This window comes from Penicillium subrubescens (assembly GCF_028828155.1).
Source record: "Penicillium subrubescens strain IBT 31985 chromosome Unknown utg000002l_segment0_segment0, whole genome shotgun sequence".
In the NCBI taxonomy this organism is placed as follows: Eukaryota; Fungi; Ascomycota; class Eurotiomycetes; order Eurotiales; family Aspergillaceae; genus Penicillium; species Penicillium subrubescens.
This window is the reverse complement of record NW_026643152.1, coordinates 3,062,245-3,079,845: the sequence shown is the minus strand read 5'-3', so window position 1 is coordinate 3,079,845 and position 17,601 is coordinate 3,062,245. Positions and strand designations below refer to the sequence as shown.

General features: G+C 51.5%; 3 protein-coding genes across 3 annotated transcripts; 2 read left to right on the top strand and 1 right to left on the bottom strand.

The window, feature by feature from the left end:
• Positions 1-290: 290 nt before the first annotated feature.
• N7473_002496 (membrane morphogenesis protein VPS13) lies at positions 291-9,845 on the bottom strand (the record flags this gene model as incomplete). Its single annotated transcript, XM_057148436.1, has 2 exons — positions 291-328; positions 386-9,845. 2 exons carry the CDS (start codon positions 9,843-9,845, stop codon positions 291-293), a joined length of 9,498 nt encoding a protein of 3,165 aa, XP_057012090.1.
• Positions 9,846-10,263: 418 nt separating this feature from the next.
• On the top strand, positions 10,264-12,266 carry N7473_002495 (DUF3429 domain-containing protein; the record flags this gene model as incomplete). Its single annotated transcript, XM_057148435.1, has 6 exons — positions 10,264-10,373; positions 10,811-11,026; positions 11,106-11,337; positions 11,401-11,445; positions 11,525-11,749; positions 11,841-12,266. The coding sequence occupies 6 exons, from the start codon at positions 10,264-10,266 to the stop codon at positions 12,264-12,266; spliced, it is 1,254 nt and encodes a 417-aa protein (XP_057012089.1).
• A 3,233-nt stretch (positions 12,267-15,499) lies between these two features.
• On the top strand, positions 15,500-17,493 carry N7473_002494 (glycerol kinase; the record flags this gene model as incomplete). The annotated part of the gene is made up of 4 exons (XM_057148434.1): positions 15,500-15,777; positions 15,941-16,935; positions 16,989-17,155; positions 17,221-17,493. The coding sequence occupies 4 exons, from the start codon at positions 15,500-15,502 to the stop codon at positions 17,491-17,493; spliced, it is 1,713 nt and encodes a 570-aa protein (XP_057012088.1).
• Positions 17,494-17,601: the final 108 nt, after the last annotated feature.

Genomic DNA, 17,601 nt, shown 5'->3' with positions numbered 1-17,601 from the left:
CTGAAATTTACTTTAAGAGCCTGACTCTGAATGCCCTCATAAAAGAGGCGGCAGCTAAAATAGGAAAGCCCTACCTGGCATAGGAAAATGTTACGTATAGCGCCCTATGTACTCGAAACAGAATGAGCCCACACACGAGGCATTGCTTCCAAAAAGTAATAAAAGAAAGAAAAGAAAAGACCCAGGGCCTGAGAGCCATCCATCCATTCAATCGCCCTCATCGTTTTGTTCATCCCCTCACAAACGCGACTCCATTTTCATAACATCATTACAAAGTTCTGGCAAGGCGTCTATCCTCGATTATACTTCTCGTTGAAGGCATTGACCGCTAAAGAGAATGATGTTAGTACTTTCAACATTCCATATCAATGGGGTCAGCACTTACCAACAGCGATCTGTCTATACAGCCAGTTCCTGGAGCTCTCGTCCTGAACAGGGATGAAAGGTCCGTTTGCACCGCCCTTGAGTGTGATGCTCATGCCAGTGCGTTCTTTGGAGATAGTTTGGATGTCCGTGAGACGGATATCCCACTCAGTGTAAAGCTTCTTGGTGCGCACAAGCATGATTCGCGCATATGTCAACAAGACAAGCATGTCTCTACCCGGCAGCTCCAGGTGCGCAATGTAGTCTTCGTTGAAGTACTTGCCGTCGTCGGTAGTCTTCAGCCAGAATTGACCGAGCGCTTCACGCTGGGAGTATGGGCGGACAATTCCGTCAGTGCCGATGAAACGGGTCAATCGGACGCGTTCCAGACCATCTGCGTCAAAGACGGTGGTTGTATTACGCACACCTTCTGCAAGATTGGAGGCAAGATCAAAGGCGCCAATTGCGGGCTTGGTTGCCAATCCCAGCACACCCTTTCCAACGCCCTTGAAGAACCCTGCCACGCCGTCCTTCTCCGCACCTTGCAAGGGGTGACGAGCTAAGCCACCGATTCCGCTAGCCAAACTCGTCGCAAATGCATTACCACCGGCTGTGATACCATATAGAGCATGCTTTGGGCGGTTACGCGACTTCGACATCCGGCGCTGGTCCTGGAATTCTTTGTCCAAAGTGGCGGCAGCAAGTCCCTTGGACATACTTCCGGTAAACTTTGCCATGCTGTCTGAGAAACCAAACACGGATTTCTTGACGAAGCTCGTAGCTCCCTTGGCAATGCCATAGCCCAATTCTTGAGGACGGTCGGTCATGACCAGACCCTGGTACGGCTCGTAAAAGATATCCGCAACGCCAGAGCTGATATTGTTGAACAAACCGACAGGGTTACCAATGATGTCAGCGGAGCCAAGAATGATATGAACTTGTCGAAGGAACTCTTGGGTGTAGTGGGCTCGGACATTGTTAACGAGTCTTCCGAAAGAGACACGAGCATTCTCTAGCATCAGGGCGTTCAACCGGATAGGTGCATCATTGACATTGCCCATTGACATAGTCATGACGTTGACAACGAACATCAGAGGATTGGACGATTGCATCGTGTCCTCCACGTTGATTCGTTCAGTGCGCATGAAGGAGATATCCAGCTGCATGGGTTGTAAATGAAGAAGCTCAAAGTAGACATCCTGGCCGGCTTCGCCCTGCTGAGGCTCCGGGATATTAAAGTCCTCGTCGCACAATTGACCCTCTTGGGGTTCTGACCAAGATGCACCAGGCACCTTGGCGAAATCCAGCAGAGCAAAGATAAAGTCTTCATCCAGTTCCAGTGTCATCTGCTGCAAGAGCAAGGTTGCATATTTAATGTAGAGGACACCGTAGGAGTCATCCTTGACACGGGTAACCATTGCATGGAAAATTGGATGCGCCTCCATCTCCTTTCCAGTCTTGGGAACGACACTGGGATACAGCAGCATTGGGAAAATGCCACCATACAACTGATTGTCGATCTGGATCCACTTGATAGAGGTGTTGAGGGTCTGATAGATCCTCGATTCCCGGAATTTGATCTCAATTTCACGGAACGTCATGTAGAGTAGCTCCTTGAAGTTCTGGTTGATCAGAGATATACCAATACCACCAAGGCGAAGCTGGGCCTTGAAGTTCACGTCCGAGTTCATTTCCTTGACTTCGAAGCCAGCAGTCATGCTGCTCTGGGAGGATTGACCCTTCTGCTGCTTGTACATACTCTTCGAGGCCTTGAAGTTCGACAAGACCAGTGTTTGAGTAGGGCCATCGGCAACAATGTTGATGTCGATGATTTTCTGGTACTCGCCAGGCCTCGTAGCAGGAATGCGCATGGGTATCAAGTTGCCAATTTCGGCGATCTTGATATGTCTCGTTTTCCCTTGACAAATCAGAACGAGTGACTTGTTCCTGGTCGCTGGATGATCCCATGCATAAGGCATGATACTCCGCGGTGGTAGACGATAGCGAATGGGTCGCCAAGTACTTGAGCGATCATCTTCATCGTCATCCACATTAGGATTGGCTTGGTAGAAGATAAACTCCATGTCACTCTCGTTGCGCATCGAGTATGGCCAATTGCGGCTTTCGAAGCTAAAGTGCAGGAAGATGGTAGCGTTCTCAAGGATAATGTCAATCTTGATCAGCTTCTGGCGCTGGTTCGCCTTGGCCAGCTTGACATGGACAGTGCCAACATCTGCAATGTTGAACGGAGAAGACCATTGATTGTTCACACCAGGGAAGCAGAGACACAACTGCTTATCTGCCACTTGGCGAAGGAACTGTAGTGGCACTAGTTCTCCACTGCTGATCTGGAGGACATTGGATGAGCCTGGCTCGCGGACCAACAAATCCTCGTTGAGCTTGCTCTTCAAGATGAATCTTGGAGCAATCGTGACCACCTTAGTCATCTTGTATTTGCCCTCGCCTTCGGCAACAGAGACGCCAGAGTGGAACTCAGATCGCCCCTGTCTGTCAGGGAAAACGACCTCAAAGGTACTACCAATGGCCTCGAAACTCTCCGGCTTGCTCCACGCGGAGTCTCCTACCTTCAGAATCGAGCGATTCTTCGTGTCTTCGTTGTTGTAGGAGTACATGTAGGGTAGAGCGCGGCCAGCGTCTCTCGGATCAACTCGAAGTCCTTGACCAGCGGCAGTGCGGGCAGATTGGAGGAAGGCTTTGCTCTGGATATCCATGGGCAGTCCAGTCTTGTTCAGAATGAGGTATGGACTGTACACGGAGACCTTGAAAGCACCACCACTGTCGGGTATATTGAAGTAATGAAGCTTCAGCTTCAACTGAAGGCCTCGATCATCCTTGAGGGACAGGGTGTGCTCTCTTCGATAATCCTGGGCGTTGCCATTGATGATGGCAAACTCACTCTGGCGGAAAACGGTATCCTCCAGATCGATGCTGAGCAGGAGTAGATGAGAAAGCTCCACGACATGGACCGGGCTCACGCCTCCCTTTCTCAGGAAGTTCGTCCAGTCCTTCTTTGTGTTCTTGTCGTAAATGCGGTACTTGAAGTCGAAAGGCAGGAGGTTCTGGATCTCCACTGGAGCAAAGATCCGGACTCTCATATATGGGTACGTGTTGGTCAGCGAGTCCTTGCGGTCAAAGGTGGAATTGACCTGGAAATAGAACGGAGGAGATTGTTGGCCACCTTCACTGACACACTTGATTGTTCGTGTGGGCCTCTTCATCAGATCTTTCCAGAAGAGCTGCTCGTTCGACCAGTCGTAGCCAAATCCTTGGTCAGGTCGGATGACAACCGAGTGCAGGTACGCCGAACCAACAGGCGCAGGCCGAGCATCACCAGGCAGGATCTTCTCGATTTTCAAGAGATGGCCATCGTTCGGGCTGAACACGCCGAGTTCGACTGGAATCTGAGTGTTGTTCTCGATGAGCATAGGCGAGCGGAAGGTGATGTACTTGACGTTGTCCTCGCCAAGCTTGACCTCCACGAGGAGTCGATGAAGCACATTATCGCGCTTCGGCTTGAGACTGTAAATAATCTCACCCTCTCGCACGACAGGAATACGGTTGATACTATCGAACCCGCTTCCCTCCAACTTGACACCCACGATACCGCCGTGACCCTCGGGGGTCAGGGTCTCACGGACTGCCGTAGAGTCCTCGAAGCGCCATGGGTACTCCTCTCCGTCGCTGAGCTTAGCCGCAGGACCCTCCTCTCCCGCACTGACATCAGCCCACACTCTCAGATCGAAACCAGTATAGTTTCGAATTCTGTATGGGGCATCAGCGCCTCTTGGTTTGGAAAGGACATCCTCGTCGGTATTGAGGAATTGGAATGATTTCGACGCAAGTGCGATCGTAGCTGACGTCAGAGTGAGCTCCATTGTCTTGTGGGAATAAGCATCAATCGAGAAGACATCAGGGTTCGCTTCCTTGGCCATGTGGAATCCTAGCTGCCAGGGCTCGATCAAAGGCTCCCATGCTGACTTGGAGAAGTTGTAGACGTTGAGGAAAGTATCGAAGCTGGTATCAACGTTCAGCGTGGATGACCAATCGCGCACATCGACGTTGAATTTCTTGACGCTCCAGTCGAGCAATGGCAGGTCATGCAGGTCACCAATGAGAATGACTCGAACGCCATCAATCTTCGCTGACAACTCCTCACGCTTAAGAACGGCCGAGCTCTGAGGGGCAACGTTCCTGTCGAGCGCATTCATAGTCTGGCTCATGCGGCGACGGGTTCGGTTGGCAATTGTTGAGGATGCCTTGCTTGCAGATCGACCCCTTGTCTTTCCATAGGTAATTTTCTTTACCTCTCCGCCTTCAAGCTGTTGGGCATTTTGAGCTCTCATTTCAGAAGCCTTGTTGACAATCTGAATGGCCATCAAAATATCACGCAGAGACAAGCGAAGGACCAAAGGCTCAACATGGACCTCAATGGAGGTCAAAGCAGAGCCCTTGTCTTGAACTCGGCTGTCAACCGACATTTCAACTGTGAAGTCATCCAGAATGCGGAGACGACTAGTCTCGAACTTGTCCATGCGGCACAGGAACATGCCTACTTTCTGGATTTGCAAAGTGGAGACATTCTGGTGGGAGATGAGGATCTCCTTCGTGCCGAGGACAATAGCTTCAGAATGAGGAATGGCAGGGTTTGCAACCATGATCACCTGGGCATCCACCAAGTTGACCCGGAAGGAAACAGTGGTTGTTCCAGATTGTCCATCTCCCGCGGAGGCTTCGGTAATGGCTTTGTCCGTGGATGTAGCATCAGAGTCCAATTCTGATCCCTCGGGAGATTCGGTCTCCTCTTCCACGACTTCGACAGGCGCTTCCGAGGCGAATGCGGAATTACTGAAAGACTGCAAAGCGGACAAATAGTCGAGAGCAAACATGATACGTGGGCTATCGATCGTCAACATTGCAATGAGATGCTTGTCAGGTCCAGGTGACATAGAGAGGCTAGCCATGAACTGCTGCTGGACGTCGTTGTTGATCAAGGACATGATGTTACGGAACTTGTTCTTGTCTTGCTGCCGGCTATCACGGATCGAAAACGAGTGGATCAGAAGCTCCGACTCCAGCGAGCCATCAGTCAACATGCGAAGCTTGACTCTGGTGTCATTGAGCGAGAACTTTGAGAGGCTGGACTCCTCCAGACTGCCAACAGGCTGGTTATCGTTGGCGAGGATGAGCTCCAAACCAACACTATCCACCTTGAAAATCATGTCAAGTCGCACCCATGTTTCCTTGCCTGCGTTGCCATCAGCAGCTGATCCTTCCTGATCCGTTTGCGATTGCGCAGTCAACGAAGATGCCTCTCTAGTAGGCTCAGTAACTGAAGATGGTAAAGCCTCCATGGCTTCGAGCTCTTGCTGCTCGGCATCGGTTGCAAACGCTCCGGGGATAGACTTGGACAGGGCCAGCAAAAACTTCAGCTGGCTTTGCGATATGCGAAGGTTGATAGGAGACAAAGAGCCCTCAATCTCCATATCCGGGCGGGGGTTATTGGCTTGATGCTCCAGATGGCAAATGCTAAAGTCAAGATTGACTTTCTGGATCATTTCCAGCTCTTCCACAACACCGTCGTCGAAGTGGAATTTGGACGTGAGACGAATGTTGCGTACGCCAGTGGAGATCACATTGACAGCAGGGCTATCCTTAGAGTCATCCATAGGAACAAACTCATTCTTCATATAGATCTCTCCAAGGTAAGCAGTGATGTTGTCCCTGGATCTATCATCTGCCATCACTCGTGGGAACACCACAATAGGAGTCTTGACCACGATATCGAGGCGCATACGAGACTGGCTCTCCTGGAGCTGGTTGGCCTGATTTGCGGCTGCCTGGCGAGCCGCGTTGAAAATTGCTTGCATCTTGCCAAACTTGACCAGGAAGTTGATGATCTTCCGGTAAGGCTCCTCGATGAAGTTGATCTTGATGGAGCCCGATCGCAGGTAGACCTCCGAGTCATAGCCAGGGTGTGTGTTGCTGTCGGGATCGAAGGTCTCGTATTTGAAGTCCGCAAAATTGTCACCCTCAATCGTCAAGAGACGCCGGACATCTGATTCTTCCGATGCACCCAAGTTGACATCGTCGACTAATGTCAAGCTACCGATTCGGGATTGAATGGTCATGGCGCGGCCCACAAGGAAAATACCAACATCGGCGGTGTTGAGACTAAGGGTCGCCAACCTGACACCATCGTTGTTAAGAATCAAAGCGATACTTTTCAGGTTGGACTTGATACGAAGCTTGCCGACTTGTTGAGGTTGCTGCTCCACATCAGCCGCCTCTGGCAAGGACTTATCCAAGTGCTGACTCTGGTCGTCCGGCTGCTGTGGGTTCGTGAATGTGAGGAGAACGAAATCAAGAAGGGTAAGCAGTGTCTTTCTGGTCACGACAAGGTTAATCGTAGATACAGATATGTCGAGATTCATCGCAATACCCTCATAGGTCGACTCGAGTTCAGGAGACTCGGGCTTGACCCGAACCATCTTCAGGTGGAAAAGATCGTTATTTTCGTCTGCATTGAACCCCGTAGACGAGATGATCCGCTTGAATTCCGGTACAGGGTTTTCCTCAATGTAGTCATCCACACTCAAGGACTTCAAGATGACCTCTGCCACCATGTCATAAGGTCGCATATAGAAGTCGAGCCCGAAGCCATCAGCCACCAGTTCCACCAGCAATTTGTCTTTTTGCGGATCTTGGGAGTCAGCTCGGAAGAGTGAACCACGAAGGCGGCCAACCTGAAACTTGAATTCAAAGTCTCGACGGTGAATATCAATAGCCGACTCCACACTTTTCTTGGTGTGATCGCTACCAGATTCCGCATCTGCGTCGTCATCGTCGTCGACAACAGGAAGGTCCCGTAGTAGAGCAGGGGGTAGGAAGGACGCTGATCTAGCTCTTGTAGCAATCGCGGCCTTCTCAGCTGCAGCCGATGCCTTTGCTGCCTCTTTAGACACTTCCTTCCCTTCGTCAAAGTGCGGGATGGCAATGTCTATCAGTTTCATGAGACCCTTGTACTTTGTGTCAGACATGGATGCATGCAGTTCTGGCAGGTTTCCGGAAATGCGCGTCCGAGTGAGCTGTGTCACCTTGGGAACGATGCACATCTCTAGCACAAAGTCCACATTGATGCGGTCGATGATATGGAAGTTCTTCGACTCCACGCCAGATATGAGTTGGGCCTTTGTCGCATCCACTCCAGGTCCAATCAGAACTTGAGTAGAGTCCAGTTTGATGAGGAAACGATCGTACAGCAGATGTTCAAGCTGCTTGTAATCCTCTTCCTCGTACTGTCTCTTCTGCTTGGTTTGCAGATCCTTCATAGCCTGTCGATCGACCAGTTCACTGTTGACGCTAGCATGACCAGCATCGATAATCAGACAGAGGGAGCTTTCCTGTGTGATGCTCTCGGGGACGATAATCAAAGGAGCATGCACGTCAAATTGCGCATCAACCTTCTTGTGCTCCTGCAGGGCAAACTCCAAGCCTGCTCGGGTTTGCTGCCGCAGACCTTCCACGGTGGCTCCTGCAGTGTCCAAAAGCGCGCCAATCGACTCCATGTGTCTTTCGGGGGGTTCGAAGAATTTGACGATTCCCACGATAAATCGGGGGTTATAAATGACCTCGATACTCTTAAGCTTGACCTTGACAGCTGTGTCCGCATCGCTATCCAACGGGTTCTTCTCCAGCTGCAAATGGAACAGACTATCCTCGTCCACAAGATCAACTGCACTGGCTTCTGAAGCAAGTTCGACATCGTCCGAACTGGTCGTTTCACCCTTGGGAGGCTCAGGGAGGGAGTCCTTAACCTTCACAATCTTGGGATAGAGAGTACCGGGTGTAGTGCCGTCATACATCTTCAATCCACCCAGATCAAGGTCCAGCAGATATGAATCAGAACGTTGCAAAGCCTTAGCGCGGAAGTTATCGAACACGACTTTCATAACCTCATTTGCGGCGCCGTGGGGGTCTTGCTTCAGTGTAAAGCTACCAGCCCGCAGACTCCAGTTGACTTCAAGCTTGACCCATTCTCGAGGAACGTCAACACTTTCGGCTAGGGCCTTCTTCTCGTCCCAGTCGATCGCATTGTAAAGTTCCTGGCGCTGCTCGTCGGTCATTGCGGTCTCCTCGTGCTCAGCGGGCTTGCTACCCCAAATCCACTCTGACCATGATTGTTGTTGGGCAGGTTTCTTGACACCAACATTTTCCTTGCGTAGCTGATTGCGCGCGAGGGATCGCCAGAAACGAATATCCTCGTAGCTGAGTTTGTACTCGATTCGGTCCAGCTCCTTTGTTTCCTCCGGTGTGAGTACTTCTTCTCGCTTCTTTTTCTTGAACAAGTTGATGTACGCAATTCGATCATCTCTGCGCTCTTTGATATACTCCCAAGTCCATCGCCGATTTCGGTCATGGATCTTGCTGAGGACGGCGTCTCCGGCGAATTTCATCCATGCGCGGGGATCCTCTTTCACGGAGCATTTAGGTTGGAAACGCTTGTATTCTTGATGACGAATGAAATAGTGGAACAAATCAACCAGCATCAGAGCATCGCGGTACTGTTTATCGTCCAAAACAAAGCCGAGCTCATCGAACAGCAGTCGAGCTTTCATAGCCGGGCGATCATGTTTGCCCGACTTGTCCATTTCTAAGCCTGCACGACCACTGACGGGCCGAAGCATGTACTGATTGCCGTCGCCATTTTCAATTGCATCACGTAGCTTGGCCATGAGGTCATCGTGAGTGATTCCTTGGGCTTCGGCACCGATATCAGAGCCTCGACCAGTACCGAGAAGAGTCGCATCCGTGTTCCAATAAACGGAAAGAGCACCCAGAACGGCTAGTTTGTGTGTTGTGTCGGAGGTAGACTGGATAAAGGTCGGATTCCATTCAGAGTCGGTGCTGACCGCGCTGAGCTCCTTCAATGTCAATCCCACAGCGAACGGGTGGCCAGGTGAAGCGATTGAGTCCTCATAGCGGAAATGAACATTCTTGATCGAAATCTGTAGGTTATCCACCACTGCAGTGATCATGCTCTGAGTGAAGCTCTGATTCCGGCGCTGCTCCTCCTGGCTCATGCCTTCCGCATTGCGGTCGCGAAGAAGCTCGGCGCTCTCGATCTTGTCCATCTTCAGCGCATGCGCGCGTTTGTCTTCCTCCGTGGGATCGTAGTCCGCATCCTCCTTGGGCGCCGCCAGCAGATAGACATCTTCAATATCGACTTTCACGGGTTTGCCTCTCAAATTGGACCAGGGAATCGATAATGTGAGTTGACCTAGGTGGCCCTCGACAACGTTCAAGGGCAAGCGCAGCTGGTCAAGCGCTTCCCGACGCAGCTCGAGGTTGTGTAGTTTGACATCGCCCGACCAGATTCCAATGTTGAGCTGCTTCGCATCGAAGTTCTTGACGTAGATGCCCAGAAAGCGATTGAGCAGGTTGGCGACCAGGCCCTCCAACATGGTTGCGGTCGGTGGCCGTCAGCCGGGCCTAGGTGAGAAGGGATTTATGTCCGAGTGAATGAGGATGTTGCTAGACGGCGTGGATCGTCATCAATAGTCAGGCGTTCTAGCTCTGAAGATCAGGCAATGTCAGCAGCGATTCGGAGGGAAATGCGGTCAATGACGAGGAACAGTTCCGGTCAAGTCTCACACAACAGCAGGAGCGCTCACAGCTCAGAGTTCATCTAAGTTGTCCCGGCCATTCAAGTCAGGTTGGGCTGCACGCGATACCGAGGCGGAAGGAACCACCACCGAGATGAGCGGAAGCCGGGGTTCTTGAACGGTGGAGGGGGAGGGGTGGTTTTCGGTGGGGAGAATAGAATACAGGGAGGGGCGTTGGAGAAGGGAGAATAGTATAATAGGTCAAGATCGCGACCGGATGAGTGTTGGGTATCCAAGCCAAGCTAATGGCCCTGATTGCGTGGATCGAGAATTGAGACGTTGTCCGCGACAGTTGCCAACCGGTTACGCAGGCGGTGCCAGGCCAAGGTACGCGGTATTGTCGAGGTATGTACGGAGTACATACAACGGAGCGAAGAGCTAAGGGGGTTTACCAATCCCCAAATAAATTCCCCGTCAAATGCCCCATATTTAATCAAATCTAGATAGATCCCTTGTTTTGATCAGGGTCTAGTACTCTACTAATTTGAGTATCTCTATATATCTTCAGTTTGATTACCATTATTCTATTCAGTCAAACATATAACATCATACCCCCTATAGATACTGTACTGGAGAGTACGCTTATTTACAACCCAACGCTAACTTGGTTTACTCCCACGCAGAGTGACGTCGGTTCCGTGCTGACTCGTGCTGAGTTGGTCAGTGCCTCGGGTGGATCAAAGTGGCTCAAAGTGGCTAGTCTCTTTAGGGTTGTGACCAAACCAGTCACGTGCTCATCACGGGATCCCCGGGTTTTTCTCTAGCTCTTCCGGCCTCAGGCTACAAACCTGCGGCTCAGGTCGCTACGGTCCGCCCGATGACCACACCTCACCACTCGGTCACTTCATTTCAGGATATTCTGATTTGTTCTCTTCCGGAATCCCACGGCCTCTCCGACTTCGATCTCGAGTCTTACTACGGGTGAATACCCTCATCTCCACTCACAAATCTTCCCTCCAGCTGTTTTATACACCAATTGGGTAGGTAGCTCGCCGTCGCCGTACCCGAGGTCTTTTCGTTGCCCGCGATATCGCTAACCCGACTTGCTCCATGAAAAAGCTGTATCTCCTCCGCCATGCTGTACCGCGCCCCCGCCGCCCGCTCCGTTCTCCGGGCCATCTCGAGCTCCAATGCCTCTCTGGCTCGCTCCGCTCTGGGTAACCCTATCTTCAAGGCCCAGCTGACCTCGTCCGCCCGCGCTATCCGCCCGGCCGTCAAGCCTAGCTTCGCGCTCGCCGCTCACAAGCCCGTCACCACCGCTCTGGTCCGTTATGCGTCTTCTTCCGCCAAGGTGAGAGAGCTCCAATATTGAATCTGGTACAAGGGAACATTCAATCGCTAATTCTTTGCGCAGGATGGCGAGGAGGTCGACATGATGGCTGGTATGAAGTCTGAGGCTGTACGTACATCCCATATATCTCCATTCAATTGGATAGTGGGGCACAAGAACCAAGTCTAATCAAGCATGCGCAATATAGAAAGTCATCCAGGACACCTTCAGCTTGAAGGACGTCCCCAAGGAGGCTCTTGCTCTCGGTATGGCCGGTGTCATTCCCTACCTGGCTACCTCCCTCGAGACCGTCTACCTCTCCTACGAGATCAACCGCGCCGCTGCTCTCGGTGATGGCCTGATCTTCTCTGGCCAGAGCGCCGAGCTGATGCTGCACATGCTGGAGCCCATCCAGGTTGGCTGGGGTGCCGTCGTAAGTGCTCATCATCTCAATATTAGAAGCTTATATCAGCTTCGTTTCTTTGATATCAGCCCGCTAATTACGATTCTTGGTTCTCTTCTAGATCCTCTCCTTCCTCGGCGCCATCCACTGGGGTCTTGAGTGGGCCGGTTACGGCGGCAAGTTCGGTTACCGCCGCTACGCTGCCGGTATCATTGCCCCCGCCGTCGCCTGGCCCACCCTGCTGCTCCCCGTGGAGTACGCTCTGATTAGCCAGTTCCTGGCCTTCACCTTCCTGTACTACAACGATGCTCGCGCTGCCGCTGCCGGCCGCGCTCCTCACTGGTACGGCATGTACCGCTTCGTCCTGACCTTCGTCGTCGGTGCCAGCATCGTCGCTACCCTGATCGGCCGTGAGCAGATCCAGCAGAGCCTCGTCTCTGAGCACACTTTCAAGGACAAGATCAACGCTCTGATCTTCCTCCAGAAGAAGGAGAAGGAGGAGGCCCAGGCTCGCAAGAAGGCCGAGCTTGGTCAGGATGAGGAGTAAATGTCTCTTTTTTTTTTGCTGGCTTTTTTTGGGACAATGGCTCCGTTGAGCTGTAAAAAAAACCTTCACCAACTGTATGGGGGGACAGAGGATCTTTGATCACCCCCGTGTTCTCTCTTGTTTTTGCATTCCCCGTGATTTCCTGTAGATTATACGCAGAACGCACTAGGGCCGAAGCTTTTATTGAATTTCCTTTGTCTTGTTTGAGTTTGTTGTATCAAAAGAGGAGAAATGTGAAGAATAGAGGGTTTGAGTTATATGTCGAGTCGAATGGACGTAATAAGTAGGTAGCGAACTTGTATATGCTCGAGAACCCCGTTGCCAACCCACTTACATTAGGTTTTATCACCAGCTCAACCCATTAAGCTCAGAACAGAATGGACCAAAGCACGATGTTTTACGAAATAAAGAACCTGATAACCAAGGACTTATAATTTCGTAGCGACAGCTCCCTCACACTCTGTAGTAGGTAAGGTTCTCTCCCCTTGATGCGGGTTCCCGATCGGCTCCGATGACGAGAAGCGGGCCTGGACAAGTGACCAACAGCCGACCTTTTCCCTGGTTGCAGGCAAGACAAGACCGGTTAAGACCCGTTGTCGATCCCGACTGCGATGGAGATGGAGGCCGAGTTTATTTTATTTTATTTTAGAGATTGTTTATTTTAGATGGTGTTCGAGGTTTTCTATTTTCTTGGCAATTGACAGCCCTGAGTAATCTATATTCAAGATTATGCCCAGGTTTACTCTATGAATTCTTCGGGATTACTATTGGAAAACCATCCTCCTTGGCAGGGATTGAAAAGAGAAATAAACAGTTCACACATCCTAAAATATTCACCAGAGAATTAAAAAGGGGGAAAGAAAAGGAAGAAAAAAAAAGCGAATTTGGTCATGTGTGTTCCTCCAGTTGGGCAACTACGGAGTAAATATCGGCCTGTAGGCTGTCGGACTCGTTCACGCACGTTGCGGTTCAAAAGCCGGGTATGGAAGGTGTAGCGAGGAGGCACATATCCACCTCCCCGATTGGCAGAGCTAGACCAAGCCCTCCAGTACCCGCCTTTCCCCCCGGCGCCGCATGCGACACAATAGTTAAGTAGATGCTCTACATAAAGGCAAGGAACGACAAAACATGCGAGTACAGCTAGTGTTCCCGCAGGATCGGCCCTTTTTTCTTCATCTCGCGTGATCTGCTGACGCGCATGTCTGCGTTCCTGGCAGGCTGGGCATTGATCCAGATCTTCCCCGCGAGGTGGGATAGTTGAGGATGGAGATGTAGATCGTACTTGTGTATGTTGTTTCGTTAGGGGGTCAAAGACTTGGTACTTTGGCTACTTGTTCTCCGGGGTTCCTTCTTTTCTAGCTTTTATGATGTCCTAGAGAAATACTCTGTACTTGGATCCAAGACGTCACGACCCGAGTCCGACAGGGATGTGATTGGGGCATCCCCAGAGCGTGGGGTAAATGGTTGGTATATCATTGCGTGGGAGATGAGAGGAGAGAAAGAGTTAAATATATGTTTAAATAATGGACTCCGCACATGCAGAGTATATAACTACGAGTACGATAGGACTCCGTGGTAGTATCTACGGAGTATACTCCGTGGTATGCAGTAAAAAGCTCGGGCATTGTCAGTAGCCGAGTGGATCTGGACCCGAGTCCAGGTCTCTCCTCTCCAGGGGAAAGTAATCCGCAGAGAGGGATGGACCCAGTACAGCATGGGAATATTTGTTCTAAGTTCTTGGCCCATGCCCCATCAATGTATTCTCCATTCTTCAGGAATGTGCAAGCACGGACGGAATCCGGAAAATAGAGTAAGCTGGGCGGCTATCGTAGTCAGAATTAGTGTGGCGGTGGTGGTTATTTTTCCTCGAAGCAAAGAGCGATAATTCTTCCGGTGGCTTTTTTCCATGAATAGGAAGGCGGGGTTTGGGGGTTGATGGCGCAGCGTGAACAGTAAAGTGTAGTCAAAGCTGAAAGCACGGGGGTAAGAAGAGTGCAAGACTGGCAGAGTCTAGAACGCGTAAAGGGACCGGAAAAAATGGAGGGTGTCATGTGCCCCGATCGACGGGGCTCGCAAGTGGGTTTGATGGACCAAAGGGGTGTGGGCTATCTATAGATCTTCAACAGGGGATATACTTACTTACAATCAAGATAGAGTAAGTAGGGAGGGAGAGATGGTCGTGTAATTAAGCATGGAACCCTGACAATGGGCATTGAAGAGCATTGACTGTGTCATGAAAATCAAAGAGTTCAATTGAGGCAAGTATATCGGATATGAATCGGATAGGATGCCATGTCTAGTTCTATAAACAGAAGGGAAAGGGGATTTATAGAGAAGCACGATGGAAGAATGGAAGAATAATCATCTCCATATGATTTCCTCCCAAGTGGGGGAGGTGACGAGGTCTTCTGATCAGAAAAAAAAAGAAACGGTCCCCTCTGAACCGGATTTGGGGGGAGATGATCTTGTTACTGTGAGTGACCCCCACTGTAAAGGTCCCATCTCCGTCCCTCTCGCCCTCTTCTCCCGCAAGCCCACATGCAGCCACAAGTTCCACGACTCCGTAGGGGAACACTACAGTAAGGATGGACATCTTGTTTTCTCCAAGGGAAGGGAACTATAGCGACCGAGTTTCCACTGGTTCAAAAAATGATTCAAAATGATCTCCCCCGTCCCAAATTGGCCCACCCGTTTGGATAAGAACCCGCTCCTCTTCCCTGGCACACGCGAACCGGCCTGCTCGTCCTTTTTTCTCTCTGGTCTGCCCTTCGAGTCGCCCCTCGTACGTCACTCTCCACTTTTCTTCTTCGTCTCTCTGGCCCTGGTTGACTTGGAGCTCTCTTTTCTGTAACCTCCAGTCGCCAATTACACCTACTCCCTCGCCACGTACAGTAGACAAGAAGACAGAGGCACAGAAGAGAAACGAGTACATCCATATTATTGATTATTATTAGTTTGGTGCTGTGCCAACTGCCAACCTTTGCCCAGTCCCAATTCCCGCCTATCGTCATACTTTCCTTGGGTTTTCCTCTCCCCCACACTTTTTTTTTTTTAAACTTGTCCGCCACTGCCCTTGTTCCCCTCTCCTCGGCCCTCTGGTCTCTCCTCTCCGTCTCTCTGCTCAGTTACCTCCGCTTTCAACTCCTCATCCTTCCCTCCTCTCCTCTACTTTTGGCCATTCGCCTCCGCCTCTCTCCCCCTCCCGCCCTCTCATACATACACAGATAACCACAATGCGCAACCCTTTTGATCTCGACGAAAACAGCGTGGATGGTGACTCTGAACCCCCAACCGACTTGGAATTCGAGGTCGACGTGCGACCGCATCAGACAGATGATGGCGAGCGCGCGCTCCTGCAGGACGAGGAGCACCATCCGTCCGACCTGAAAGAGCGCTTTATCGGCACGATTGATCAGGGCACCACGAGCACCCGTTTTATTATCTTCGATTGCACAGGCGTTCCCATTGCCAAGTACCAGACAGAATTCCGCCAGATTCACGAACATCCTGGGTAAGTAATTAGACTCGAATCCCCCTCTTCCTCCCCTCGTACCTCCCACGATCACGATCACCAACACCATTTACACCCACGATCATGGCCTCCACCACCACATCCTTGTCCTCAAGAAACCAAGTTTCCAAATTAACCATCTCCCGCTCTCTTTGACATGCAGATGGCACGAACAAGACCCCTATGAATTGGTAGAGTCGGTCTACATCTGCATTGAGGAGGCGATGAAATCATTCTTGGCATTGGGCCACTCCCGATCCGACATTGAAGCCGTCGGAATCACCAGTCAACGAGAAACCGCCCTGGTCTGGGACTGGGAGACTGGCGAGCCTCTACACAATGCCATCACTTGGACCGATACGCGCACGGTGAACCTGGTCCGCGAACTCAAGGAAAAGCCCGGCGCCGAGGATCTCGTCAATATCTGTGGCCTGCCCCTCTCCACATACCCCTCCTCGGTCACGTTGCGTTGGATGCTGGACAACCTCCCCGACGTCCGATCGGCATATGACGATGGTCGGGCCGCCTTTGGTACCGTAGATTCCTGGCTCATCTACAACCTAAACGGTGGCCCCCAGAACAAGCGTCTGGTCACCGACGTCACTAATGCCTCACGCACCATGTTCATGAACCTTGAAACCCTGCAGTATGACGACCGACTCCTCAAATTCTTCGATATCGACCGCACCAAGATCCGTCTCCCCGAGATTCTTCCTTCGGCCGACCGCGAGGGCTTTGGTGAGATCTCCGAGGGTCCTCTAGAAGGCACGCCCATCACCAGCTGTCTCGGTGACCAGGCCGCGGCACTAGTCGGCCACTGTGCGTTTACTCCCGGCTCCGCGAAGAACACTTACGGCACCGGATGTTTCCTTCTCTATAACGTGGGTGAAAAGCCCGTCATTTCTAAGCACGGGTTGCTCGGTACGGTCGGATTCCAACTGGGTCGAGATCGCAAACCCGTGTACGCCCTTGAGGGCAGCGTGGCCGTGGCCGGTAGTGGTGTGTCCTTCCTCATGAACAACATGGGCTTCTTCCGTGACTCGCGGAAGGTCAGTGATCTGGCTGCGACTGTGCCTGATAGCGGAGGCTGTATCTTCGTGACTGCGTTCAGTGGCCTCTTTGCGCCGTACTGGATTGATGATGCTCAGGGAACTATTTGTAAGTCAATAGCTGCTCTCCCTCGAAATCTTCACGCTAACAGTATCTTGAAGGGGGCATCACCCATCACACGCAACGGGGACACATTGCGCGCGCGACAATGGAGGCAGCTTGCTTCCAGACGAAAGCTATTCTGGATGCCATGGAGATGGACAGTGGCAAGAAGTTGACGGAATTGGCCGTGGATGGTGGCATGAGTAATTCCGACATTTGCATGCAGGTATGATGCGATTCTCGTTTTCTCTCAACTTTCATTCCAATCACTAACTTTGCTTCTTCCGCCAGACTCAAGCAGACATCATTCAAATCCCCGTCGAACGCCCCGCCATGCACGAGACGACCGCCCTCGGCGCCGCAATTGCTGCCGCCTTCGCAATCGACGTGTGGAAGGACTTCTCCGACCTCAAGCACATGAACCGCGCCAACCGTGCTACCTTCGAACCCCATATCACCCCTAAGGAGAGTGCCCGCATGTACAAACGGTGGTCCAAGGCCGTCGAGATGTCCCGGGGCTGGATGAGGGAAGAGGCCGAGTCGAACGACGACGACGTTGATTAAACATACCCCGCATCGGCAGCACCATCATCACCAGCATTTTCTCTATACCACATTTTGATTTTCGACTTTTCTGCTCTAGCATGCCTGCCAGTCAGTTTTGCTGCTCTA